Below are 26,770 nucleotides of genomic sequence, written 5' to 3' on the forward strand. Positions count from 1 at the left end.
CAGCCAGTGCATCTCCCTTCCGACAGCTACCCGGCCCCGCCCCCACAGGCTCCGCCCCATAAGCCCCGCTCCCATGTGCCCCCGCCCCCATAGGTCCCGCCCCTCCAGGTAGGACCGGGCCCCGCATCAGGCCCTGCCTTGCGGGTCCTCACCGCATAGCTGCAGGATCTTCCTGTCATCGTGGGTGTCCGCAACCCGGCCCTGCGGGTCTCCCGCCGTCCCCGCCGGGGGGTGGAGAGCTTCGGGGGCCACGCCGGGCCCGCGCTGCTGCAGGGCCTGCACCCTTTGCAGGGCCACCAGCGCCTGGGGCAGGCCGAGCGGTCAGCGGGCCCCTGGCCCCACATTTACCGCGCTCGCCGCCTGACTCCCCGCCGTGGCTCTAGCCATTGCCTATGCCTGCGGCGCCCATCGCCCACCACCCCCTCCACCGCCCCCACCACCGCCCCACCTCCATCCCAACAGCTCATTCCGCAGCTCCCCGCTGGGGTCCCACCGCCCTGAGCATCCTCCCTCCAGTCTCCACCCTTGGCCCCATGCTCCTCCAAGACAGGACCAGGGCGGCATCTCTGCGTCTCTAGCACCCACAGGGGATTCTAAGTCCTTGTTAAAGTCAGCGTAAAATCTCAGGAAGAGCCTCAGCATCGTTATGTAGGTGGCCCCTCGTAAGTACGGACACGATATTTGGTTCGCCTTATCTCACCAGCACCCTCCGAGCTCAGTGCTCTCCTTATCCTCTCCTTTCAGATGTGCAACTGATGCTCAGAGGAGTTAAAGTGACTCGCTCAAGGTCACACAGCCCCAAGGGGGTGGACTGGAACCCAGGTCTGTCCAGCTCCCTGGCAAGATCATCTTACCCACTGCGATGAGGGTCTTCAGCAGCCCCTGGCTCCCCCCCCTCCCCCCCCCCTCCCAGCCCCACCCCCACCCCCACTCACATGTTTCTCCACGGCTTGAAGGCTCCGCTCCTCACTGTCACTCAGCTGGCCACAGTGCACCTGGAGGGGTGTGGGAGAAGAACTAGCTGTGGCCATCCCTAGCCTCCTACCTCTGCCAGAGGGCCCTCCCCATGCCCAGCACACACCTGTCCCCACCGACACAAACCCTCCAGCCTGTGGGCTTCAGCGAGAAGCCTGACCTCCTGACGAGCACGGGGCTCCAGGGCCATCCCCCCCTCCGGGAAACATAGGGCTAATTCCCATAAAGGTGGAACGTGCCTGAGCGCTGCCTTTTCAGTCACTGCCCCACCAACCGCACCATCCAGGTGGACGGCGAGGAAAGGGGTGACCTGGGACCCCTCTCCCTCTCCGGGCCTACGGAGCCCTTCAGGACCCCATGATGGAGTCAGTGCTATCAGCCGAAGCCTCCCACCTCCATCCCTTCTGAGCTGGGGTTTGAGCTGCCCCGAAGTCTGGGTAGGAGAAGAAGTCTGACATCTATGATGCATCTGCTGTGCCTGAAGAGCTTGGGAGGATGGGCGAATGAATGAACGGATGGAGTGATAAAGTGCTTGGATCGCAACGTGAGTCTCACCATCCCGTAAGGCAGGCTTCCACGTGCAGATGAACCAAGGCCCCAAAAAGGTTACGTGACGTGCCCAAGGCCACACGGAAGAAAGTGGCAGGACTGAGACCGCACCGACCACTCTCCCGCACCTTCCATCCTCCAGACCCACTCTCATCACCACACACATTAGCCGGTCCCTCCCTAACTTCCCTGTGTCAGTTACCAGAAGTCCCCTCAGCCCATCTTGATACCCCATGGAACCCTTTCCCACACCCTTGCTGGAGAGCTTGACGCAGAAAATGAGAGGGACGGAGGGAGGGGTGGCAGTGTGGGGACCCACTGCAGGCCCTGCTAGCTAAGATTTCCAACGGCGTCACCGGCTTCTGGTGGTGCCTGCTCAGAGCTGCTCATCGCCTGCAGGGCACCCCGTGGTGGTTGCCCTGGGGTTCCCTCCTACATCCTCCCTTCTCACGCAGCAGCTGCCTGCCTGCCTGTGCTCTCGGTCCCCTGCCAGGAGCAGATGGAGAGGAGACCAGCAGGCTCCCAGGAAGCTCACATCGGGCTGGGGCAGGATGGAGTGGGAGATGTGATCAGAAGGTGCAGAACCTCATACCTGAGGAAGAAGGAGAAGGCAGATGGGCTGGATGGGAACTTAGAGACCGTGGGAGCTCGGGGGGGAGGGGAGAGCATCCGGGAGGCTTCCAGAGCTGGCTCTGAGGCATGGGGCGGACAAGCAGAGCCTGAAGAGAGGGGACACTGCAGGCAGGAGCGGGCCTGGCAGTGCAGTGTAGCAGGTGGTACAGGAGATGAGGATCCGGGGTGGAGTGAGGTCCGTTTGCCTAGGGGGAGGGCCTTGAGTGCCAGACTCAGGAGCTGGACTTTAGCTTGAGGACCATGGCCTGTGGGGTGCAGGGTGAGCTGAAGGAAGCAACACTGGAGGCAGGAAGGCCTGGACAGGATCTGGTGGGACTGAAGGCCCCATCGATGACTCCCATGGGAGAGGGAGTTGGAAGAGGCTGGGGCATGGTTCATTTGCATGTGACTCATCCAAACATTCCGGCATTTCACTGCTAGTAGATGGAGAGGACATCTACTTGTTTCTTCCTCCTGGACCCATCTCTCAGGAAAAGGGAAGGGGGTGGGGGGATGGGGGGGAGAAAGAGGGCCTCGGGCTATAAGCTGCCAAAACAGCTTGGTCCCAGCACAGAGCTGGGAGGCTGAATGAGAGCCTCAGAAGGCCAGGGGAACAGAAGGAATGGTGGAGCCCTCCACCCCCTGGACCTCCCCCCACCCCAGCACACACTCCTGGCTGCTGCACCCCTTCCCCACCCACGTGTGTACACAGGGATACTGACTTTGAACACCCAAGAGCCATGCACATGCTTCTGCCCCGCCTCCACATGCAAACGCACTGCCACCCACACGCACACATGGCTTTTTGCTCACCAACAGAAACACATGCCTGCAGGGAGATGGCCTGGGGCCCAGTGGCAGGCACTGGGGCTGTAGAAGGGGTTGAGAACCCAGCAAAGCGCCCACACCACCCATCCTCACCAAGTTCAACACAGCTAATCCCCGTGTAAGTGGCTGGCACAGCGAGGGGGAAGCGTGGGCATACATCACACATCAAATGCCAGAGACCAAGTGCCTCCCACTCCTCCAAGGGATTTATTATCCCAGAACAGAGCCGAAGACTCCTTCCACACAAAGAACCTGTAACCAAGGTGCCTGGGGCCGCGAGCTGCAGAGGCCCAGAACTCTCCCAGGCTGCCCTGCGCCTGGACGGCATATCTCTCAGGGAGCCTTCCATTGTCCACACTTCCATCAGGCCCCAATGCTCCTGGCAGAGCTCCCTGGTTTCCTTGCTTGCAGTTTCCATTATTTGCAATGCTGTCCTTATTTTGGCCCCTGATTTGCCTGTCTCCTGGACCGCTCCAGGCTATGGTCTGTAGAAGCAGGGCCTGTCTGGTCACGGTCATTGCTGTTTACAGCTGCTAGCACACAGGGCCTGGCAGCGCTTGAGAAATATGCCTTCCACTGATGGATGGGTGGGTGGGTGGGTGAATACCAAGAGCAGAGACTCAGAGAGGGGAATGGGGCTTGCTGAGGAAGGAGCTGGTGAGCCAGTCTTCCCCAAACATCTGCCCGGGGGCAGCCCCTGTGCCCTCTGCACCCTCTGCTCTTGGGTTCTGGTAGCAGCTGGGAGGTGCAAGGATGCTGGGCTGCCTCTTGGAGGACGGGAGGTCCTGAGGCCCAGGAGCTCTGGGGGGAGGGAGGGGGCAGCAGGACAGGATCCATCAGCTGTATGTGCCCTGGGGAGAGGGTGTCCTGGAGGCGTGCTTTCCTATTTGAGTAGGAAGGCACAGGCTTGGAGAAGAGGCAGACCACGAATAATCCAAACACCTTTCTAGAGCTTTTCACCGCCAGGTGTGTTCAAGAAGGCGAGGGGATAGTTGTTGGGAAGGAACTCCTGGTAGCCAAAGTCCCAGGAAGCATCTTGCTCAACAGCAGGCACCTCTGCCTCACCAGGATCACACTCTTCCTCCAACACCCCATCCCCTCTCCCCACCCTGCCTTGCACACGCTCTCCCCTCTGTCTAGAATATCCTTTCCTTTCTCTGCCTGCAGACATCCGCCCCATGCCCAAAGCCCATTCAAACACCATCTCCACTGGGAGGCACTCCTTGAACTCCAGCCTCTGCCACCCAAGCATCTGTATCTCCTTTGGCCAACGGTGGCCTGAGGTGTCCCTGCCTTCCTAGGGGTGTCGAACTCAATCAGAGAAGGGGCCAAAATCTAAAATCCAGCCTAAATCGCGGGCCAAATGGTTTACTGAACAGTCATAAACTGTCATTGTGATGGAAACGCAGCGGAGTGCAGTGATGCGGGCCACATTGCAAGGCCTGGCGGGACGGATTTGGCCCGCGGGCCTTGTGTTTGACACATGTGCTCCAGGCGGTCAGACTCTGGAAGAAGACATGGTCTCACTCCTCTGTCTGCCCTAGCCTGCAGCCTGGAGCAGGGGCCAGAGAAGGGAGTTGCTAGAGAGAGTTAAATTCAAGTGCTCTGTCTGACTCCACCCCCTCCCCAATACACACACACACACACACACACACACACAGGCCTTTCTCCCCCAAGAGAAGGCTGAAGCCTGACCTTTTTTTATTTTTTTATTTATTTTTTTTAATATATATTTTATTGATTTTTTACAGAGAGGAAGGAAGAGAGATAGAGAGAAACATCAATGAGAGAGACATCGATCAGCTGCCTCTTGCACGCCCCCTACTGAGGATGTGCTCGCAACCAAGGTACATGCCCTTGTCCAGAATCGAACCCGGGACCCTTCAGTCCGCAGGCTGATGTGAAGCCTGACTCTTGGTCCAACCTGAGCCAAGGTGAGCAGCAGTCCTGGCGACTATCCTCTTGCCCACAAGATGAACCACCTCACAGATGCTTTCCTCTTGGGGCGGCTGCTCCTCTCTGACCCGGCCCTCCCAGTCCCAATACAGGCAGACCTTCCTAGGAACCTGACACCCCACACTCTCACTCAACAAAGGTGGGCTACCCGAGCCCCTGCCCCCACTCTTCCTCTGCACATGGCCCCCAGCCCTGGTGCTCTTCGCAGAGACCAGCTCTGCACAGATCGGGACTGACGGGAGGGAAGCGGTGCTCAGAACGCCGCCAACAGCAGATCCGTTCCCCGCGGGAACAGAAGCTGGGGGGGCGCGTCTCCATCAGGCAGATGGGACGCAGAGGAGACCAAGCCAAGTTCTCCTTCCTCCCTCTGCTCTCCCTCCTCTCCCCTGGGCACCCCCCTCCAGCAGCGGCCGAAAGGTCAGGCGCCTCAGAAACCTTTAATTCCATTTTAATGAGCTCAGAGGAGTCCCTGGGGGCACAGGGCCAGCTCATTTATCTGTCTGCACCCCAAATCTGCTCCTTATGGAGGTAATGGTGATGCGGGAGTGTTAACCCTTCTGTCCCCAGGATGGGAAAGAGGCTCTGAATGGCCCCTCCATGGGGGAGAAGGGCCTGCAGAACCCTTCCAGCAACTTCGCCCTGTTCATTCAAGGTGGGGCAGAGGGGTGGGGGGTGAGAGAAGCCCCAGACCCCCTTTTCTACACCAGCCCAGCCTGCTGCTCTCAGTGCACACACACACACACACACACACAACACTCACACACAATATACACATACCACACACGCACACAATATACACACACACCACACACTCATACACACACACCACACACACCACACACACTCACACACACATTCACACACACTACACACACACACCACACACACACACACACACCACACTCATACACGATATACACACAACACACACCACACACACACCACACACACTCACACCACACCTCACACACACACACACACACACACACACAACACTCACACACAATATACACATACCACACACGCACACAATATACACACACACCACACACACACACAATATACACACACCAAACACTCACACACCACACACACCGCACACACAACACACACACCACACAACACACACACCACACGCACACCACACACACACACCAAACACACACACACAACACATACACCCACCACACACACACACACACACAACACATACACCCACACACACACACACACACACACTCACACTCACACACACACCTCCACCCACCACTCCCTCCCCTGTTCTCCTCTTCCCCATCCCACCCTACAAGGAGTCTTACCAAGATGACGGCTGCCACAGCCCCAGCCTCCTTGTCCACCAGCGGAATGACCAGCACTGAGGGGGAGAGGGCAATGAGGTGGTCCTGCGGGGCCAGTGAGGCTCAGGGTACTGAGCCAGGACCCAGGGAGGGAGACAAAGACACAGAGAGAGAGAGAGCCTGGGACAGAGACACAGAGAGACCCAGGGACCCAGAGAGACAGAGGGGCGTCCTGAGGCGGCGACAAAGACAGCCACAGCGAAGACCCTTGCATGGAAGGAAACCCCCTCACTTGACAACCTTCTTGTGATCCTCCCAGCAGCCCTGATGGGGGGGGAAGGCAGGTGAGGCTGAGCACCCCTAGTTTACAGACGGGGAAGCTGAAGTCCAGAAAGGGGAAGTGACTTGCCCAAGATCACACAGCAAGTCAGGTCTCCTGACTCCCAGTCCTGTGCACTTTCCACATCGAGACAGAGGACAGAGACCTAGAGAGACTGAGACACGAGGCAGAGAGACACGGCAGGACAGGGGGCATGGAGAGGAAGAGAAAGAAAAACAGAGATGGTGACAGAGAGAGCATGACAACAGCCACAGCCCACATAGCAACAGGCGCGAACACATCATCCCTGCGGCCACCGGCCCCTGAGCCCTTAACATGCATTATCTTATCTGCTCTTCCTTGCAACACCCCCTCAAAGTAGGTTCTGCTGTCCCCATTTTACAGATCATGAGTGTGAGGCTCAGAGAGGTTAGTAGCATAATAGAGAGAGAATTAGATGGGAGGGTTGCTACAGACACAGAGCACAGGAGGGAAGGAGACCAAGAGATGAAAACAGGAGACAGACATGAACTGGGGAGCCGGGGCCACAGTCTCTCCTCGCCCCTGCCCAGCTCCCCGCCCTTACCTTGGGTGTCCGGAGCCAGGGGGGCCACCAGCTTGGCCAAAGGCTTCCCAGGCAGGTCCGAGATGCCGCCCAGCCCATTGCAGCCCAGCCGCTTCTGCGAGATCACAGCCTCTCTGCAAAACAGGATGACCCCACCTCAGCCCCCGGATCCAAGAGAACAATCCCGGGCCCAGGGGCACACAGCAGGCTGGCCCCTGCGCGTCTGCAAAGATCTGGACACGTTGACCTGCTGCAGGGCAGATGCGAGCGGAGCAAAAATAAACGAGTCGGGGACCCTCATCAGCTACAGTCCAGCCTCCGGTGCCTCTTGCTGGTAGAAACTAGAAAGGTGTGCCAGGGGCCAGCGCAAACCCCCAGAGCAAGGAAAGCCAGGGCTTGGAGCTAGGCTGCCTGGGTTAAATCTCACCGTGGCTGCTACTTGATTTTGGGCAAGTGACCTGACCTCTCCGAGCCTCCTGGATAACCATTATAACGAAAGCTCCTCAGACATCCCCTTGACGCCGTGCACAGTCCAAGCAAATGACACAGATGAGCTCAGAATTCCCAAACGTCCTCCGGATTAAACAGTATCGTCATCTCCACTTGCCGGTGGAGGAACTAAGGTACCCAGAAGTTAAGGTGCTTGTCCAAGGTGGCATGGCTCCTAAGTGGTAGAGCCAGGACCTGAACCCAGCCAGCTGGCACCAGAACCCAAACTCCTCGCCAGTAATGCTTGAACCTTCCTAAGGACCTATGGGGGTGTCGGCTGCAAGGGAGAGTTGGGGGAGGGAGAGTGGGCCCAGCTTACCCAGGGGCTGGAGATAGACGGGGAAGAATTGAGGCTCAGGATACTGAGCAAGTCACTTCCCCTTTCTGGACTCTGCCCTCTCCACACATGCCATCTTCCCCCCGCTTCCCCCCACCCCAGCCTCTGGCTCTTCCTACTTAATTAAGTGCCTGATTTTTCACCAAATGTTACTCCCTGATGATTAATTGTCCCGGGTTCCTCATCTCTCATGCTGCCTCCACTTAATTGCGTTTGTAGGAACTGCTTGGCCTAGCTAGAAGAGCCGCTTGGGGAAGCATGGGGGGGGGGGGGGGGCTGGAACTCCTGTGTGCGTGGGGAGGTTACTAAGGGGAGACCAGCAAAAGCCAGATGAAAGGAGGGGAGCCGGGAGCCCGAGAGGCTCCCCAACAGCCAGAGAAACTGAAGACGGAAGAGGCTAAGCATGTTTGGCGGGTCACGTAGCTTTCTGAGCCAGACCTGCTCACTCCTGGCCCTGGGTCAGCGCTAGTAAGCCCCAGTGGTGTCTCCCACCTCCCAGCCCTCACTCCCTGCGCCTTTAAGGCTCCCGGTGTGCTGGGGGCCAGTTCTGGACTGTGACTGTGCTAATCCTCCCAGGAGGGAATAGAGACCTAGGGTGGCAGGAGGGCCATGGCAGCCACGCCTTCTGATGACTACAGTGATAATGGATGGGACTTCATGGAGACAGGGGGCTGGCCTTGGTGACCCTTAGCCAAACCCCCTTGCGGACCCCTCCCAGCCACTCAGCCCGGGACTGTCTGGTCAAGGGGTGCTGGTCCCCGTGTGGCTGGTTAGTGACTCTGCAGCTTCATTCCACTGATCCCGGACTCTCCTCTTCCCATCTCTCCACCCCAGCCCGGGACCCAGGGCTGCCTTGGCCTCCCTCTTCCTCCCTGCTCCCCCAAAGGACCCGATGAAGTAATCTATCGTCAGTTTTTCTTCTGCACAAAACTTCTTCCTCTGCGCTTATGGCCTCGTGGCTCTCCAGCTCCCCTCTCATGAGCTCCAGGCATCCACAGGCCCCCTGTGTGCCCCTGAGACCGCCAGATACCCAGTCCCAATCTGAACCCCACCTCTACCCCCAAAGTGGCACAGCCAGCCCCTGGGCCCCTTGCCTCCCTCTTCCTCACCTCCCCCAGCCAATGGGTGAGTCACCTCCCATGCATCTCTCCCAATGGTCATCTCTCCCAATGGTCCCTGCTTCCCATTCCCAAGCTGCTCCCAGCTCACTCAGAGCCACCTCTCCCCTGAACGCAGCGACCTCTCGCCTAGTCTCCTGCCTCCTGTCAGGTCCCTTAAGTCCACCCCCCAGACCAGAGCCAGAGCAAGTTTTCTCAAAGAAATACTTATGGGAAAGTTCTACTTGAAGTCTCTCTCTCTCTCTCTCTCTCTCTCTCTCTCTCTCTCTCTCTCTCTTAAAAACATATTTTATTGATTTTTTTACAGAGAGGAAGAGAGAGGGATAGTTAGAAACATCCATGAGAGAGAATCATCGATCAGCTGCCTCTTGCACAACCCCTACTGGGGATGTGCCCGCAACTAAGGTACATGCTCTTGCCCGGAATTGAACCTGAGACCTTCCAGTCTGCAGGCCGACACTCTATCCACCGAGCCAAACCGGTTTCGGCTACTTGAAGTCTTTCATTCCACGGAGAGTTTGCTCCGGGCCCTTCTGGGTCAAGCTTGGTACTGAGGACTGAGATGCGAAGAGGAGGCAGATACATGCCTGGCTCTTAGAGTCCCCATGTCGTTCAGGGACTGACATGCAGGCCCAGGTCGGCGGGCAGGCCTGAGGGCTCTGACAAAGGGAGGAAGAGCGGGCCCAGCCTGCCCAGGGGCCGGACGGAAGTGGGGTCAAGAAGGCTTCCTGGAGGAGGAGCTGCCCGAGCTGAGTCCTAAAGGGCGTGCAGAGGTTAACCAGGCCGACAGGAAGGGATGCGCAGACAGAGGGAACTGCATGTGCAAAGGCTTGGAGGAGAGGAAGATGAGTGCCTGTTGGACGGCCCAACTGCAAGGAGTTGGTTTGGCTGGACAGCAGGGGGTGGGACCAGGGCCCTGAGGGCAGTGGGAGACCCCGAGGGTGAGGTAAAGGTCAGGTTTGATGGTTGGCTGCTGGGAAAACCTCACTAACAGGGAGAATCCAGTCTGAGTGAGCGCCCCATAGTCTCAGTGTTCCTGGACAGCAGAGGGGAGGCTGGGCTGGGCAGGTCAGCCTTGTCTGGGCCCAGCTCGCCCTCTGAGTGCTGGGGCATCAGGATCCTCAGTCCTCAGGAGTCCCACACGAGGCACCTTGCTCTGAAACCTGCCCTCCCTGGCCCAGCCTCATTCCACGGCCCCAGACAGGCCAGGCTCACCTCAGCCCACCCCCTTCGAGCCCGTTCCCTCTGCTGCACCTTTCCCGGAACTGCCGTCTCCTCCCCAGGTGGAGGTGGGGGCTTCATAAACCGCTCACACCCCAGATGGTTCTCTCCTCCACGTAGAGCCCCCACCTGCCTGCCTCCTGACCTCCCCACCTCCCTGCTCCCCGCTCCCTCTCCAGGCTGAGGGGGTGTGGGGACTCCACGTCCCGGGCCAGCTGTCCACGTCGGAGGCTAATGAATGACTCAGCCCTGGGCGCCGGGTGGCCACGCTCTGCCCCACTGAAGATAAAGACAGATGGGCGCAGAGTGGGGAGAGGAACGGGCGTGGACTTTATGACAGTTCCGTCCCTTTAACAACTATTTGTTTAGGGGGAAGAGGAGACGGAAAGGCTTTCTGCCGGTGGGGGTCAATGGTCTGGAGAGCGCTGGGTGTCCAGGCCGCCTTCCACTCTTCCGAGACCTTGCCTTGGTGTGACCCCAAAAGCCTTGTGCTGACATCCCTCCTCCCACCCTCAACTGCACTCTGACCTTTCCTCTCTCTCAGAGACAAGTTAGGGTTCAAGCCAGGACCCGGGCCCTCCTCTCCCTCTCCCTCTCCCAGAGTGTGAGACTCCAGAGATGGGAACAGGCCCTTCCTTGCGTCCCTCGAGACGAATGAAAGGGACAGACAGACTCTGTGGTGAGAGGGAGCCAGCTCCGAGGAAGAACTTTCTCAAGGCTGGGCCTGGGACCCCTCCAGGGTAGGGGAGGGAGGCGAGCAGCTGGGGCTCCTGTGGGCGGTGTCTCTGCTGGAGCTGAAAGGCCCCAGATTTCCCCACACTCAGCAGCGGGTAATCAGAGGCTTTACGATGGCAGGAAACACAATGAGGAGAGGAAGGTGGCGGGGCTGGAGCCTGAAATAGTCTGGGAGACAGAAGCGGGGCACCCAGAAGAGGGGGGTGAGGCATTCCAGGAAGCCCTTCGCCAGGGCAGGCCTCCGGGATTCTCTCCCCTCCAGCCCCAGGCCCCTGGCAGCCCATGGAATCCAGAGCTGGGCCGATGTTCCATCCTATCGTGTCAGAGAAGTCCAGCCCGAGGCCCAGGGAGGGTGCAGGAGATTGTAACTGCAGCCATGTTGTCCGGGATCCCAGATCTCCCCACTCCCAGCCCATGGTTCTGCTTGTGGACAGACCCACGACGGCCCAGACCCCTTTCCTGAAAACTGGACCTTCCTTAGTGCCGGGAACATGGAGCAGACCTGCTAGAGGGCCTCCATCCGGGGCCTGGAAGAGAAGCGAAATGCGGGCCGGTCCAGAGGGAGCCGGCGGCAGGACTCGGCAGAGCAGTCAGAGCACATCAAGCATTGGGGGGCGGGGGGGAAGGGGGGGACCCAAAACACCCCGGGAGAATGAGCCAGGAGCCTGCAAGCCCCAGGAGTGGTAGGGGTGCTGGGTCAGGAACAGTAATCATGCTGTTAACAGCGATTTCTGTTCTGATCAGAGAGAGCACATTCTAACCTGGCTGAGGGCGTACAGCCTGGGACATGGGGTTACACTGGGAATGAGAATGAGGCCCGTCCTCCTCCTCTGAGAACTGCCTATTACCATGGCAAGGCTCGCATTGCCTGTGACCTGTAACCATTACACCCATTCTTACTCCCACCGCCTGGTGCCCATGCCTATAGTCCCTTTGCCCACTTCCCCATGTAATCTTTGTCCTTCTGCCCAATATAAGCAGCTGGCTTATGGGAATGGGGGCCGGGTAAATAACATTTTCATGGATGACCTGCTGCTCTCCCATCCTGCTGATATTTTAGAATAAATGTTCAAATATGATTCAACCCTGTCTCTGGTGGATTGGCTCAAGCAGGGGCAGGCAGCCCGGACCCACGGGTTGTCCAGCTTCAGCGGCACTGGCAGGAGGGGCTGGTGACCCTCTCACTGCCCCGTGGCCCATCCCACCCCGCCTCCACGCTGCCCGCAGCCCGTTCTCTGCCTTTCCTCGCGGCCTTATCTCTTTATGGCCCGCCTCCACGTCACACCTGCTGCTGTTTGCCAGCCCTCCATGGTTTCCCGGAGGAGCGCCCTCTGCACTGGGCACTGCCAGGGCCTCAGGCTCCACCTCGGCCAGGGCAGGTGCCTCAGCCTCCTGGGGCCAGTGCCACAGACCACCCCTGGAAGCACCCTGTAACCAACCCCACCCATTTTCTAGAAAAAGACTGAGGCCAGAAGGGAAGTGATTTTTCCAAGATCACCCACTGGGTACATGTATTGGGATGTGGGGCTGGAGGGTCACCAGCTCCTATTAGGTCTGGGCATTATGGCAGCACAGGCCTGTCTGACCCCATCCCCGTGCTCCTCCCTTGTCCACACACCTGTGTGTCAGCCCTGGTGGAGGACACAGGCTCACCACCAGATGTGGGATTAGAGTGCAGATGTCACCCCAGCCCTTGCCAGCCAGAATGAACTTTTATCTCCAAGTCCTAAGAGATGCCCCTCCCCCATCACCTGCACCTACCTTACCTCCTGGGGCCCCTGGGATTTCTGAGCCCTGTCTCCCCACAGGCACTGGCCTCTCCCTCTCACTGAACTCCAGGCTAATTGAAACATTCACTCTTAATTGTCTTTTTCCTTTCTTTCTTTCCTTCCTTCCTTCCTCTCTCTCCCCCCCCCCCCCTCCCTTTCCCAAAGGCTTTACTGAGTCTGAAGTGGTTGGGGGTTGCAGGTGAGAGGGTCTGAGCTGCTCTGAGGTGCCGGGACCACAGACACATCCTCAGCAGCAGAGTCCGAGGGGAGTGTTTGCCGTCTCAGGAGGGGCAGAGTGAAGCCTGCAGGATGCTCCTTCCACCTGATGTGCCCCTCTCCCAGGAAGGCCCTCTTTGCTGCTTTGAAGAAACTTCCTGGGTAGCGAAAGCTCATATTAAGCAGAATTAGGGGTGAGGGTGCTGGCTCAGGGGAGAAAAGAGGACATTAGAGCATTTTTTCTCCTTGAGATTCCGAAGATCTTCGGGCCCCTATCCTGCCACCGTACAGATGGGACAGTAGAGGCGGGAGAGGGGCATGGCTGGCCTGGTTCTCCCAGTCCTTGGGAAGAGTTGGCAGGAAATGCTGAAGGGGAGAATGCCACCCACCCTGGAGGAGCACCCCCTGCACTGGGCACTGCCAGGGCCTCACGCCCGCAGGAAAATGGAACGGGAGAACAGGAGGTGGGCAGGCCCTGGGTATTGAGAGACGCCAGCCCCTTCCACAGGGAAGAGTTGAGGGAGAGGCCAGCATCCTGGAATCCAGGGCTCCACGTGCCAGCAACACCAGCCAGCCCAGCCTGGGGACCTCCAGCACCCCAAAGGGCAATCCCCCCGGGCACCTGTGAAAGGTGACTGTCCTGCCAGCCTCACTGCTCCCTGAAAAAGCCACAGCTCTGGCCCCCCGGCCTGCTGGACAAGCTCTCCCTCAGGGAGCGAAGCGCTGCCTCCCAGTAACATTCCTGCCCCCGCCCATGTGCTCACGCAGCCCCCAGACCCCGGCCCGGCGCTCCCTGCCCTCGATGGCCCTGCGGAGCTTGGAGGTCAGTGAGCACGCCCGCCACGCCCTGCCCTCCTCTGGACCCGCTCTCCTGCCTGTCAACACTTTCTCATCTGACAAGTCCCACTTCCCCTCATTGTTCCCCGAATGGCCGGGAGCCAAGAGACCACGTCCCAGGCCTGGCTCTGCCTCCCCCAGGCATGTGGCATTGCACACAGCTCACGGGGTTTGCCCGGAGAATAGGAGGCTGAATCCAATAGGCTCGGAGGTGTCAGGGGACCACCGGGCACCGAGCCCACGTTCCGAAAGTCTGCGGTTCCAACATTCTGCCGTAATGAAAACAAAAGCAGACCCGTGCCATTCATACAGCGCTAAGTGCTTTACATGTGTTAACCTCATCGAGTCCTCCCAGCCACCGTATGAGGTAAGCACTATTGTTGTCACCGTTTCACAAACAAGGAAGCCCGAGGCAGAGAGGCCGAGTGTTCCTGAGCTGGCAAACGGGGAGCTGGGATTCAAACCCAGGCAGCTGGGCTCCAGGAACCTCTGCAGGACGGCGCCTGTGCGCTCTGCTCTCGGATGCCCGTGCCAGTCCAGCCCGAGGTGACTCCGCGCCGGGCCTCTGCAGCCCTGTGACCCTGGGAGGGCCTGCAGGCCGCTTTCCCAGCCTGGCCGAGTGCTAAGTGACTAACTGTAGCCCTGACCTCCTGGGACTCGGCTCTGAGGAGGCTGCAGCAATTGACAAGAGCTTCCTGGCGAGAACACCTACCAGCTGGCACCTTCCCCGTGTCATCCGTTCCTCCACCCGACACAAAAGGAGACACTGCGTCTCCCCTCTGTGCTGGAGTCCCTGACCCAGCCCAGCAGCCGCACCTGGCTGGGAAGCTGAGGTCAAGGTCAGATGGGGAGGGTCAGATCAGACGACGATGACAGGTGCCCAGGCCTGAGATCCGTGACCCGGGGGGAAAGCAATAGGATGGAGGGTGGCTCACCGGACTTTTCCCTCCTGGGGCAGCTCATGGGGAGGGTCCTCACACACCAGCCGGGACTCCCTGTCCAGAAGGTAGGTGTAGACTGTTTCCTAGAACAGAAGACACTCATGAGACCGAGGAGAGGCCCTCCCAGCCGTTCCGGGCACCGGCTCACAGACCCTCTGGGAGGGGCTCAAGCATCTGATTGGTTCACTCCCCCTGTAATGCTAACACGTGGTCAGGGTGGAAAAACTCCCTTATGAGCTTACCATTCACTGTCTCCTCTTGGGAGGGGTTCTGAACTGGCAGTGCTCTATGACCCTGCTGGCTTTTCTTACCTATCACCCTAAATCCAAGGTATGGGGACGGGCGGGGGGGGGGGGAGTTTGAAGGACTGAAGGTGCAGGCAACCTTCCCCCACCCCCCCCCCACACACACCTGGCATGTTTCCTTGCTGTGACTCCAGCCTCCACAAACAATAACTCTGTGTCCACTCAGGGCCTTACTGCAGGAGGGGCTCAGAATGCCCCGGAAGCTTCCCTCTTATCTCAGAGACATACACAACTCTACAAGGAGCCACACTCTGTGATCCAAGCTGGGAAGGCTTCCTGGAGGAAGTGACCTTAAAGCTGTAACTGGTATGGAAATCGGACTCATTCAGGGAGCGGGCGAAGCACAGAAGAATGGCTTTGAGCTGCGTGGCAGGGGTGTACGTGTGAGAGCACTGAGCATTTATGGGACAGACAGGGGCACAGGAGGTGGGCTTGGGGTCAGCAGGGGCTGAGCTGGAAGGGCCGGATGCCAGAGGCTGCTGCCAGGGGGAGGGCGGTGGAGTGAACCCTGAGAGTTAGGAGCAGATTTGTATTTTGGAATGACCACTTCCCAGAGTGAGATCAAAGTTCTGCTCAAACATTGTCCAGTCCGAGGGCCCACAGCTGTCTAAGCCTCAGTATCGGGTCTCGGAAACATCAGTTGCCTTCACTGACCCACGTGCAAAAACCCACTCTCTCCCCAGATGGGCCTGGCTGCTCTTAGGGATCTACAACTGACTCCCCTTCAGCACAGCCTTACCGAGCATCTCCACTGCCCACACTGCGTGGAAAAGGAGGCCCAGAGAGGTGCCAGTGCTGCCCAGCAGAGCCCTGCCCATGTGAGGGGGCATGATGTGCTCAGCTAAGTATCCGAGGGGCACTGTTTGCTCAGTGGCAGAATGGGGAGCTGTCTTCTCTGCTGTTGGTATCAGGGAGGGCTTCTGGAGGAGGTGACCTTAGAGCTGGGTGTTGAAGGCCCACCTCCAGTACATGTGAAGTTCTTAGCAAAAGCAGTTCCCTTTCGGGACTATGAGCCCATGATCCTGCCAGCCACTCGTGATGCCTTGTCTGTCCCCAGCCAGCCCTGACCCTCTCCCAACCCCCAGGAGATGGCCTGGTGCTCCTTCCAGAGAACCCAGGCCAGACACAGCATGGTGCGGGCTGGGGGTGAGAGGGCCTGAGGGAGTGGGAGGGGCAGGCATAGGCAAGGCCTGGAGCCCCCTGGCCTCCTGGGTGAGGCTCCAGGTGGGGAGTTCAGGGATGAAGAAATCAGTGAGAATGAGGCCATCCACTCCTCATCTATGCCAGCCCCCTCTGTCATCTGGCTCTGTTAGCAGCCTAGGAGGGGCCTGTGGGGTTTGTCCCTAAGAGACCCCACAGCACCCAGGGTCACATACAGAGTCTTCCCTGGCAGACAGGGGGGGGGGAGAGGGAGAGAGGGCAGCTCTCACTTCATTTCCGGATGTCCCTCTGCCTCCCACACCCTCACTCTCAGCCTCTGGGTTAAAATTAGCTGAGTTTATTGAAGAGAAGAAGGGAACAGTTCCAGGCACATCAGCACCATCTGCATTCGGGGCTGCCTGCCACAATGAGTGCTGATGAGGGAGCCAGGTGCTAGCGGCTGTCCTAACTGGGAGGGGGGAGAGGGGAGGGGGAACATGCCCCCCCCACCCCGGTCTGGAGGCAGAGTAGACCTACCATCTCCCCTATCCACTCTTTGAAGCCCAGTCCTTCCATGCAATCCAGCCAAAGCCAGGGCTTCCCTCGCTCAAACAGGTCCCTGGGATGAACCAAAGTAGACATTACCTACTGTTCCGGGAACCTAGTCACTGGATCACAGCTGTCTTTCTTTTTCTTTCTTTCTTTTTTTTCTTTTTTCTAAAATATATTTTATTGATTTTCCACAGAGAGAAAGGGAGAGGGATAGAGCGTTAGAAACATAGATGAGAGAGAACATCGATCAGCTGACTCCTGCACAGCCTCTACTGGGGATGTGCCTGCTACCAAGGTACATGCCCTTGACCGGAATCGAACCTGGGACCTTTCAGTCTGCAGGCCGACGCTCTATCCACTGAGCCAAACCGGTTTTGGCACACAGCTGTCTTTCCAGCACCCAGTGCCGGGCACCGCTGTGGGCATAACAAGGCACCCTGCCCATGAAGGTCTGGCCAGTGACCTCTTCCTCCCCGTCCCTGGACGGCCTCGATGGCCGCAGAGGGGCCGGGCGGCCTTGTGGATGCTGACTTGCCAGCTTCCCCACCCGTTCCTTTCCAGATGTGTCTCCACCCCAGGCCAGCTGTTGCCTCAGTCCCACCCTTCTCAGAGAGGATTTATTTTTGAGTGCCAACACACCACCCACTTCCTGCCAATTTCACGCTCAATAAAGCTCACGGTTTAGCCCTCCTCCTGAGCTCTGAGCTTCTAGGAGGTTCTGAGAAGGCAGAGCTAGGAAAGAGAATGAGGGTGCTTATGTGCCAAGCCCCATGTGTCCCTGTCATGCTGTGTGACCTTGGGGGAGGCACCTGCCCTCTCTGGGCCTTAGGTGGTTTGTCCATCAAGCAGGTTCAGACACAACTGGCCCTGGGCGGGGGTCACCTTCTGAATTACCCACACAGGCTGCCCTTGGCTGGTATCTAGAGTAGAGTCTTCGTTCCAGGCTACGGGGACTCCATTTAGGCATCTCCTCCTCTGGGAAGTCTTCCGTGCCCGTTAGGCTGGGTCAGACCTCCCCCTCCAGACTGATAGTCCTCTGCTTCCTGCCCTCTCTCTGGCACAGCTGAGACTCTGCTGCTTTGGGTCCTGAGGGCCCGTTTATCTATCCTTCTGCCTAAAGGAGGAGCAGTGACCATTGGAGCCAGGCTGGGGAGTGGCCTGGGGCAGCTGAAGACACTCTGGGCGGGTGAGACCGTGGTGACCAGTGACCACGGGCCCTGGCCACCTCCCTCCTCTCTAGAGGCCACTTTAACCAGGCACAGATCCACGCATCTGGGCTGAGCCCCATTCCAGCGCCTCCCAGACCGAGCACCAAGGAAGCTCTGCATGTCTGCCCTCGGCTCCTCCCGCCGTGCACATCCTGAAGCCCACCTGGTGCCGCCATGTCCTAGCTGTTACCCCAGGTGAACGCCTGCCATTATCTGAGATGTGACCTTTTCCGTGAAGCCCAAAGGCACCTTCTGTCTCCAACGTCCCAGGGTCCCTATGTAAGTTCATTCTTTAGGGTTCAGCTTCAGCCCTCCTCCTCCAGGAAGCCCTCTCCACACACTCAACCAAACCCATCACTTCCCCATGAGAGTCCCCTGGTTCTCCTAATTCCTCACCTGAGGATATTTTTTTCCATGGGTTTTTAAGAGAGTGAAAGGGAGCAGAGAGAAGAACATCGAAGTGAGAGAGGGACACCGATTGGTTGCCTCCCACACGCACTCCAACCGGGGCTGAGAATTGAGCCTGCAACCAAGGCATGTGCCCCTGACTGGAACGGAACCCAGGACCCATCAGTCCTTGGGCTGACACTCTATCCACTGAGCCAAACCGGCTAGGGTCTCTTCCTTCTTTCTTGACCCCATGTGAGGTGCAGCAAGATGCTGGGGAAAGGTTTGGGGGGAGGGGAGATGTAAAGCCAGGTACCTACCACTTTGGGGAGCACGGCTGAGAGGGCCTCCGAGACAGCTCTGCGCAGGCCCACGACGTCGATGACAGAGCCCAGGCTCAGCAAAGCATCCTGGAAGAGAAGGAAGGGCAGTGAGGGCCTTTGCCGGGTCAGAGCAGCCCCCTGAGCCCCTCTTAGCTTCAACCACAGCCAAAGGCTCTCAGACACGGGAACCCCAGCATCTTAGCACCTCAGAACCCAACAAGTCTTAAGGCCCTTGAATGTCCAAGCCCACTCATCTTCCAGGCAGGAAAACTGGGTGCTCAGAGAAGGACATGGACCTAGCAAAGAACTCACCGTGAGTCAAGAGGTAAATTTAGACTAAATCTCAGGACTGTTGTCCTTTAGCAAGGACAACTCTGGCATAGTAGGGAAAGCACAAGCCTCCACATTAAAACAAAGCAAAACAAGCAAGCAAACAAACAAACCACCCAAATTGAATCCTAGATCCATTATTTACTAGAAATGCATGCTTTGGTCAACCCACTGAGCCTCAGTCTTCTATCTATACATTGGGGGCAACTAAGGCTATCTCCCCCCTTGATATGAAGATATTGGTAATACTTCTTATCAAGGGGGAGCCCTAAAAGGTGCCTTCCAGATTACCTACATGGAGCAGGTGCTCAGCTAGATATCTGCAGAATCCGGGTCCTACTCACTTTCCCCAAAAGGAAGGTGGTCTCACGTTTCAACCGAGTGAGGGGCGAGGTTAGGAGCACCAAGAACCCAAAGAATGCGTGAGCCCACCAGGTGGAAGCGACACCGTGGGGCCAGCCCCTCGAAAGACAGAAGGCAACGCCAGCCTTGACTGCCTCACGGCGTTCCGGTCCCAGGAACAGGCATTGTCCTTGGAGAGCCGGAACAGAAACAAGCAAGGTCCCCGCTTCTCCCTCTGTTCGCTTGGCCGGGGCCTGGGTGATCAAAGAGAAAGGTAGCAGACCCGGGATCCAGGGCCAAGGCAGGATTATGACTCACACTGTTCCGCAGCCGTGCCCTCCCCGCCAGCCCTTGGAAATGTTTTCTGATGTCTTCCCTTTGGATGGCTGGGTCTGTGTTCAAAAAGGTAAAGTGACCGTCTAAAGGAGAGGCCTGACCTGGCCCCCGTGCATCTGAAAATGATATGAGATCGAGAGTCTTCATGGGCCACAATCTCAGCGTGAGCCCATCGCATGAGTGTGGCTGGTAATACGTTAAAATGCTGAGCCTGCAGGCCACATGGATAAAGATCGGTCAACCTGAACAGAGAAGATGGCAGTTACCCTGCTCCTATCGTATGATTAGACCACCCCAGTGCACTGCGTCTCAGGTAAAAATAAACGAGATGAGACTCAGAGTAAGGAGGGAACCGGAAACCAAGGCCTTCATATGACGAAGACTAAAGAGCCTGGGGTTACCTGGCCTAAGGCAGAGCAGACTCAGGGGTCTCGGTCTTCAATTCCAATCTCTCAGGCTCTCCTATGTGGCCCCAGGGAGGCCTGGAGGTCCATAAGATTTCGCAGGAGGCTGCCCTCGGTCCAATGGGATGAAGGACCTTCTTCCGGGCAAAGCCATACTACACAGGCAGAGGCCACCAGGCGAGAGGGAGGGAGGGAGCTCCCCGTCCCCGAAGCTATGCAACCATGGGCTAAATGCCCGTTTGTTCAGAGAGGCTGCACAGAGCAGTCCCGCACTGGGGTCCAGACTCCAGTTCCAGATGTCACCCTTGTGTCTTCTCGGCTTCAGTTTCCTCCCTCCCCTGCCCCCTCCCAGTCCCGCCTTCCCAGGAGGGGGAGCGTTGGGCTCTCTTCCCGCATGCTCACGTGGCATCGCTCTCCCCAGCCCCCAGCCTCCCTTTGATCCCTCCTCCCGCTCAAGGATGAAGACACCCTGTGATCGCAGAGATATGTCTCTGCCCTTGGACAACAGAAGCTGCTGCTTCCCAATAACACAGCTCCCAGATGGAATCGATCGTCCTCAGGCGCTCCTCGTCACAAGGCACACGCCCTCGGCACACGCACACCTGGCGGCACAGCCACCGGCCTTCACACCCAGCGCGCATTCAGACTCCCTCCTGGCACACACTCACGGGCTCACAGGGGTGCAGCTATTTCCTCACAAATCCACAGGGCCAGGGCTCAAAACACCGGCTCGCATCATATGCATATAGGCTGTCGTGGCCTTTTGGGGTCACTTCTGCAGACTGAAGAGGGGAGAGCGGATGCCTCCTATCATCCTAACAGCATCTGCAAACCCAGGTTCCTCAGCGTGATTCCCAACAGAGAGTCCTAGAAGGTGGTGCTGGCTTAGGTCTGCTCCCGGCTGGAGCCAGGGGGGTGAGCGCGGAGGAGCCCTGCCCTGCAGTTTGATGTGTGTGCTGTGGGAGTTGGAGAAGAGGGGCCAAGGTAATGGGATAGAGGCACTGATGTAAAAAAAAAAAAAATTTTCCCCAAAGCCACAGGCTTGGGACAGTTAAATGTCCCCATTTGACAGATGAGGAAACTGAGGCTCCAAGAGGAGCAATGCCCCTTCTGTGGCTGGCCAGCCAGCCAGTCAAGGCAGAGCCAAGTCCAGAATCCAAGTCTCTAGCTCTCCAGGCTCTGCTCTGCACCTGCTCCCCAGTTCCCTCCTCAGGGGGCTTACAGAGAATAGTCTGCCCTTTGTCCTCATTGGTGGGCTCTGGAGCCTGTCCTTTATTTGGATTGGGGGGTGCCCTGACCTGACCTTTACTGGAGTTGGTGGGTGCTTGTCTGGCCTTTGTTCTGATTGGTCAGTTTGCTGTGACTCTTCAGGCTAAGGGCAGGATAATGGCAAGGATGGAGAATGGGATAGGGAACTTCGGGAGACAGGCCGATGGTCTGGGGCTCTCTGCCTGGCATCCTTCTGTCCATCCACTTCCTGGCCCTGCCCTGCCCTGCCCTGCCCTGCCCTGCCCTGCCCTGCCCGCCCCAGGGCTGGAGGGTGTTGGGTGCTACTCGACCTTGCCCTCAGAGTTCTTCAAGGCTTGCTTCTCCTTGAACTTTCCACAGATCTCAAAGCAGCAGCACCTCCACTGCACCAACTCAAAGGGGAAATTACTCAAATTCCATGAGGTGGGGCCTGGAGAGCAGGGTGCTGCCCGGTGACGGGAGGAGAGTCGGTGGGGCATGGAGGTGGGGGGACTCCCCAATGGCAGGCACAGGGGGGAACTGACAAGGCTCAAGTCAAGGGCCAGAAGCCCGGCGATCTTAAAGAGGAAAGAAAAGCTCAAATAGAGCCATACCTGCTCTCAAGCACATCTGTACATGTCAAACAGATACATACCACTGCCCACATATATACACACATCTCACGCAAACATGCACACATGAATAGAAATGCAACCATGTACACAATGTACACACAAATAGGCACTGAGGCATGGGCACGCATGCACTCTCGCACGCGCGCGCGCACGCACACAGCCCAGGCTCCGGTGGGGTGAAGGCGGTCCCATCTCCTGCCTTTGAAGCTTTTTTGAACAAACGTCAGTATAAATGTCAGCATAACAACCAGGCAGTTTCCAAGACCGCAGGGGAGAATTTGTGGTGCGTCGGAAAAAACACAGCGATTTCCAGTCCTGCCCCAGCTGGCCGACAGAGGCTCTGAGTGGCAGATCAGCAAGGTCTTCGGAGCCTCGGTTTCCTCGTTCGTAAAAATGAGTCCTTCCAGCTCTGCAACATACAGTTCTGTGGTTTTTGTTTTAATTCAATGCAGATGGATGGACGGACAGATGGAGGGTAGAGAGTGGGTGGCGACTCCCTGCTCTCCCCAGCTCCCTACCTGTAGCTCTGTAGGTGGAGGTGGGGCCAATCGGCACCATAGACAGTGCTCCTCCCACTCACTGTCTTTCACCCTAAGAACGAAGACGGAGCCTGTTCTGCTCCAGAGCTGTCAGTTTCTCTGGAGCCAGCGTTGGGGCTGGATCAGCATTTCTGCGCTCGCCCGAGCATGGAGAAGGTCTGGACTAAATTACTTCGAACTCCCTAATGTCTAGAATTATATGAAGCTTTCTACCTTCTGTTGGCATAAGGGACTGATGCCCTTCTGGAGGGTCAGCGTCACCGGCACATCCTGCCCTGCTGTCTTGTCTCTGTGAGTGTCCATGTCTTCTCCACCTCCATAAACTATTTACTGCTCTCCCTGCAACCTAAAACTACCCCCCCCACACACACACACCTCTGGAAGGAAGCTCACAGTGCCCCTCATGGTGGCCTAGAAGAAATAAAACATCAAAATCACATCCAACCCAGTAGCTAAATACCTCCCAAGACTCAAGCTATGTTAGTGGGACGGGCCATACAGACTGGCTCTTCCGACTCTGCTCATGCGAGGTCCCCTGTGTGCCTGGGGGGAGGGCCCTCTACTCCGGGCTTTAATGTCCTCTTCGCTAAGGAGGGGGGCTGCTTCAAGACCCGCCAGGACCTTGAGCCCTTATCCCTTTCTTTCTTTCTTTCTTTCTTTCTTTCTTTCTTTCTTTCTTTCTTTCTTTCTTTCATTCTTTTTAAAAATATATATTTTATTGTTTTTTTACAGACAGGAAGGGAGAGGGATAGAGAACTAGAAACATCGATGAGAGAGAAACATCGACCAGCTGCCTCCTGCACACCCCCCACTGGGGATGTGCACGAGACCAATGTACATGCCCTTGACCGCAATCGAACCTGGGACCTTTCAGTCCGCAGACCGACGCTCTATCCACTGAGCCAAACCGGTTTCGGCCCTTCTCCCTTTCTAATCTTCTTTCCTTCCTTCTGGGGTTGTGTCTCTCTCCCATCTCTCCGAGGGAATCTCTCCCTCCCTCCTTCCCTCCCTCCCTCCCTCCCTCCCTCAGGCCACGTCCATCTCCTTCCCAGGCTGCTCTCCCATCTCATCTCCAAGAGTCTTGATTTCTCTTCCCGCCTCCAAATCCTGTCTCCTCTCATGGCTTCTCCTGCCATCTCTCTCCTGCCCACGCCTGTCCCTCCCCACTCCTGTCTGTCCCACCCACTCCTTCCCCAAACCTCCACGTGGCCACCTTGAGAACTTGGGGAGAAACTACCTGACCCACAGGATGAGCATCCACAGAATGGGGGACCCCAGAAAGTCAGCCCCACTGGGAGAAACCTGGGGTGCCGAGGCAGATGCCATCTACACCCTTTTGCTTCCTGTCTTTTGTTCTGGTGGGCAATATACACAATCTCTTACCCTCCAGAGAACAGAGTCTTCAGAGACAAAGGTGAAATCTGTCTCTATGCCCAGCAGATGCCTGGCTCTAGCAAGCACAGACGCTCCTATCAGGGTGACTGGGGACCCCCTGGGAACCCAGGCCAGGGTAGCCTCCATTTGGCTGGGCCTCGGACCCCAGCCTGAGCCTGAGCACCCAAGCATATGCTGTGACTCTCACAGCCATTGCAGCATGCCTAGCCTTGTCTTTGGACAAGGAAGTGGGAGAGCCCCTCCCCCGCTCCACTGCCCCCGTCTACCACCTGTCAGGGAGCTTGCTAACAGACATGGCGCCTTAAATACTCAGAGAGGAGCTGCCCAGGAGAACTAAGATCTTATGGCTGCCCCTCAAACAGGCTGAGCTGGGCCGGCAGGAGAGGAGTGGAAGAGAAGGCATGGTGACCCTCTGGGACCAGATCTGAAGGAACCAGAAGGAGCGAGGTCCAGGCCTCACAGCCGGACAAGCTCAAACGTCAGTGTCCTGCTTGCATGGCTTTGGGAAAAGGGAAGGCAGCTTTCTCAAGCACCTGCTGTGGCTAGAAGTGCCCCCGGTGGTCCTCACACTTGAATGTGAATCCCCTGCGGGCTTGTTACCATGCAGAGTGCCAGGCTCCACCTCCACAGTTTCTGGTGCAGCGAGTCTGGGGTGAGGCCAAGAACCCCCGTTTCCAAAACATTCTTAGATGGTGCGGGTGCTGCTGGCCCAGAGGCCGCCATTTAAGACCCAGGAACAGGCACGACCTCTAATCCCGCTACACACCCTGGGAGGGAGGTGCCTGCTTGACCATCCTATTTTATAGGCGCGGAGGGTAAGGGTGAGAGAGGAGAGAATGAATGCACGTTCTCTGGCAGTGAGGGCAGGAGGGAGCTTTCTCAGGGAAGGTCCCAGAGGAGGTGCTGAAAGGAGAGCGTGAGATAAGACTCGGGGGCCATCTGGTGGGACAGTGGGGACCCCACTTGGGACCAGGACATATGGAAGGGCCTCCCTTCCCCCATCTTTCTCTTCTTCTTCTTCCTCCCCTCGCAGCTCCATCCCCCCCCCCCCCCCTGCCTCCCACCCTTCGCAGACACCAGCTTCAGTTGTTATTCCAACAGGGCCGCGTCTCCAGCCTCCGAGCCACACTGGAGACACGTGCACTGTAGAATACACCTGAGCCCAGTCCGGCGCCGCCCGCCCCCTCCGTGTCCCCACCGCAAGGAGCTCGTCCCCCCTGGGAGTCACCGCGAGGTCCTCCCAGGCTCATCTTCCCTAAGCCAGTCTCAGGTTCTGCTTAGCCCCTCCCTCTCCTCCAGAATGGCCTCCTGGCTGTCCCAGGTGTGGGGGCGGACGAGGGATGTGAAGGGGAAAGAAGCTGGGGGGAGAAGGAAGGAATTGTGCGAGCACTCAGATCCCTGAAGGCCTGGCTCCCTGGGGCCCCCCAGTCCCCAGCACGGGGCTGGGGTCAGGAAAGGAGGGGATGAGGGAACAGCCAGAGTGGGCAGAGCTGGGTGCCGGGAGGGGGAAATGGCCTGAGAGGGAGACCTCAGGTGGAGCGGACCAGGACAGGCTCAGGGCTCCTCCTGCACCCTCCCCTCCTTCAGCCGCCTCCACACGGCAGAGCCAATAGTGCCTCCATCCCCACCGCCCACACTCCCCTCCATGCCCCTCCCAGGCACACCACCAGCATCCCTTCACCCTGCTGTCCCCCTCATCTGGCACCTGACGCCTCTATTGTCCTAGACCCCTGGCCAGGGGTCCATGTGGGCAGTTAGGCACGGCGGGCAGTCACAAGAAGGCAGAGGTAAGCTTGCTCTGATTCAGTCAAACCACAGAAGACAAGCCTAAGCCGCAGGGAAGGGTGCCCCCAAGGTTGTGAAGAAATGAGGCAGAGGCAGGGCAGGGGGGCTGCCAGGCAGTCTGTGCCCTGGGGAAAGGTCCTGGTGAGCTTGGCTGTCCCCGTCTCTGTTTCTGTCTCTCAGTCTCCCTGGATTCTCCATGGCTGCCCCTCTTGCTGTCTGTTCTTCTGTGTCATGTGTCTCTCTCCCACTGCCTTACTGCTTGGTCCCATGACTGTATTTGGCTATATCTTCAGGGCCTGGCCCAGCCCAGCTGTTCCCCAAATCTGGGGGGGGGGGGGGGGAGAGTAGGGGCAGGGGAGTATGAGAAAGAGACTGTTGATAGACAAGAACCAATTCAGAGGCAGAGGGACAGACCCTGGGGACAGGGGCTGGGGAGGGTCACGTGGCCAGAGTCACGTCGCCTCCCGCCCCCTCGCCCACTGAGAGGAAGTCCCTGAAGACCAAGCCAGATCGGGAAGACGTGGGGTCCACCCTTTCCCTCCAGACTGAGTGCTGGCCACCCTCCTGCCCCCGGCCCTGCAGGAATGTGCTCCTAAGAATAGGCCTCTGTCTCGGGGGCAGGGTTCGTCTCAGGCACGCCCCTGCCTCTGGGCTCCCGGCCACCATGTCCCCCCAAGTGAACCCTCTAGGAGGTGCCCCCACCCCCATCAGCCTGGCTGTGTCCCTCCCTGGCATAAGAACGCCAAGGCGCCTGAGCCCAGGACAGGCTCTCGGCGCCCAGGCCTTGCTGGGAGCTGTTTGTAAAGCTACAAGCACCTTGACAGCCCTGCTGCTGTTCCGGTGACTCCCGCCATCCAGGCTCCCGAGCTGGATCCTCCCCCCACCTCTCCAGCCTTTCACACCTCCGCGTCCCTCCCACCTCCAGGCCTGGATCCCCCCATTTCCATCTCCTGCACGGGGATGTCCTCTTCTCCCTCCTTCCAGGCCTGTCTCTACTCCACCTGCTCTAGTGCCCGGTGCCCTCTGTGCTGTTCTGCTCCCCTGGCCCTGCCCTCCAGCGTTCGCCTCCCTGCACCGTTCTCTTGGGCAGATCCGCA

General features: G+C 58.1%; 1 protein-coding gene across 1 annotated transcript in view; it reads right to left on the bottom strand.

Annotated features, from left to right (window-relative positions):
• PDE2A (phosphodiesterase 2A) overlaps positions 1-26,770 on the bottom strand; it is an 87,672-nt gene that overhangs the window by 13,022 nt on the left and 47,880 nt on the right. The window contains 6 exon segments of the mRNA XM_036426871.2: positions 153-303; positions 936-995; positions 6,240-6,295; positions 7,124-7,236; positions 14,760-14,848; positions 18,678-18,767. Coding sequence (XP_036282764.2) covers positions 153-303; positions 936-995; positions 6,240-6,295; positions 7,124-7,236; positions 14,760-14,848; positions 18,678-18,767 — 559 coding nt within the window.

This window comes from Pipistrellus kuhlii, unplaced genomic scaffold (assembly GCF_014108245.1).
Source record: "Pipistrellus kuhlii isolate mPipKuh1 unplaced genomic scaffold, mPipKuh1.p scaffold_m20_p_9, whole genome shotgun sequence".
Taxonomy (NCBI): Eukaryota; Metazoa; Chordata; class Mammalia; order Chiroptera; family Vespertilionidae; genus Pipistrellus; species Pipistrellus kuhlii.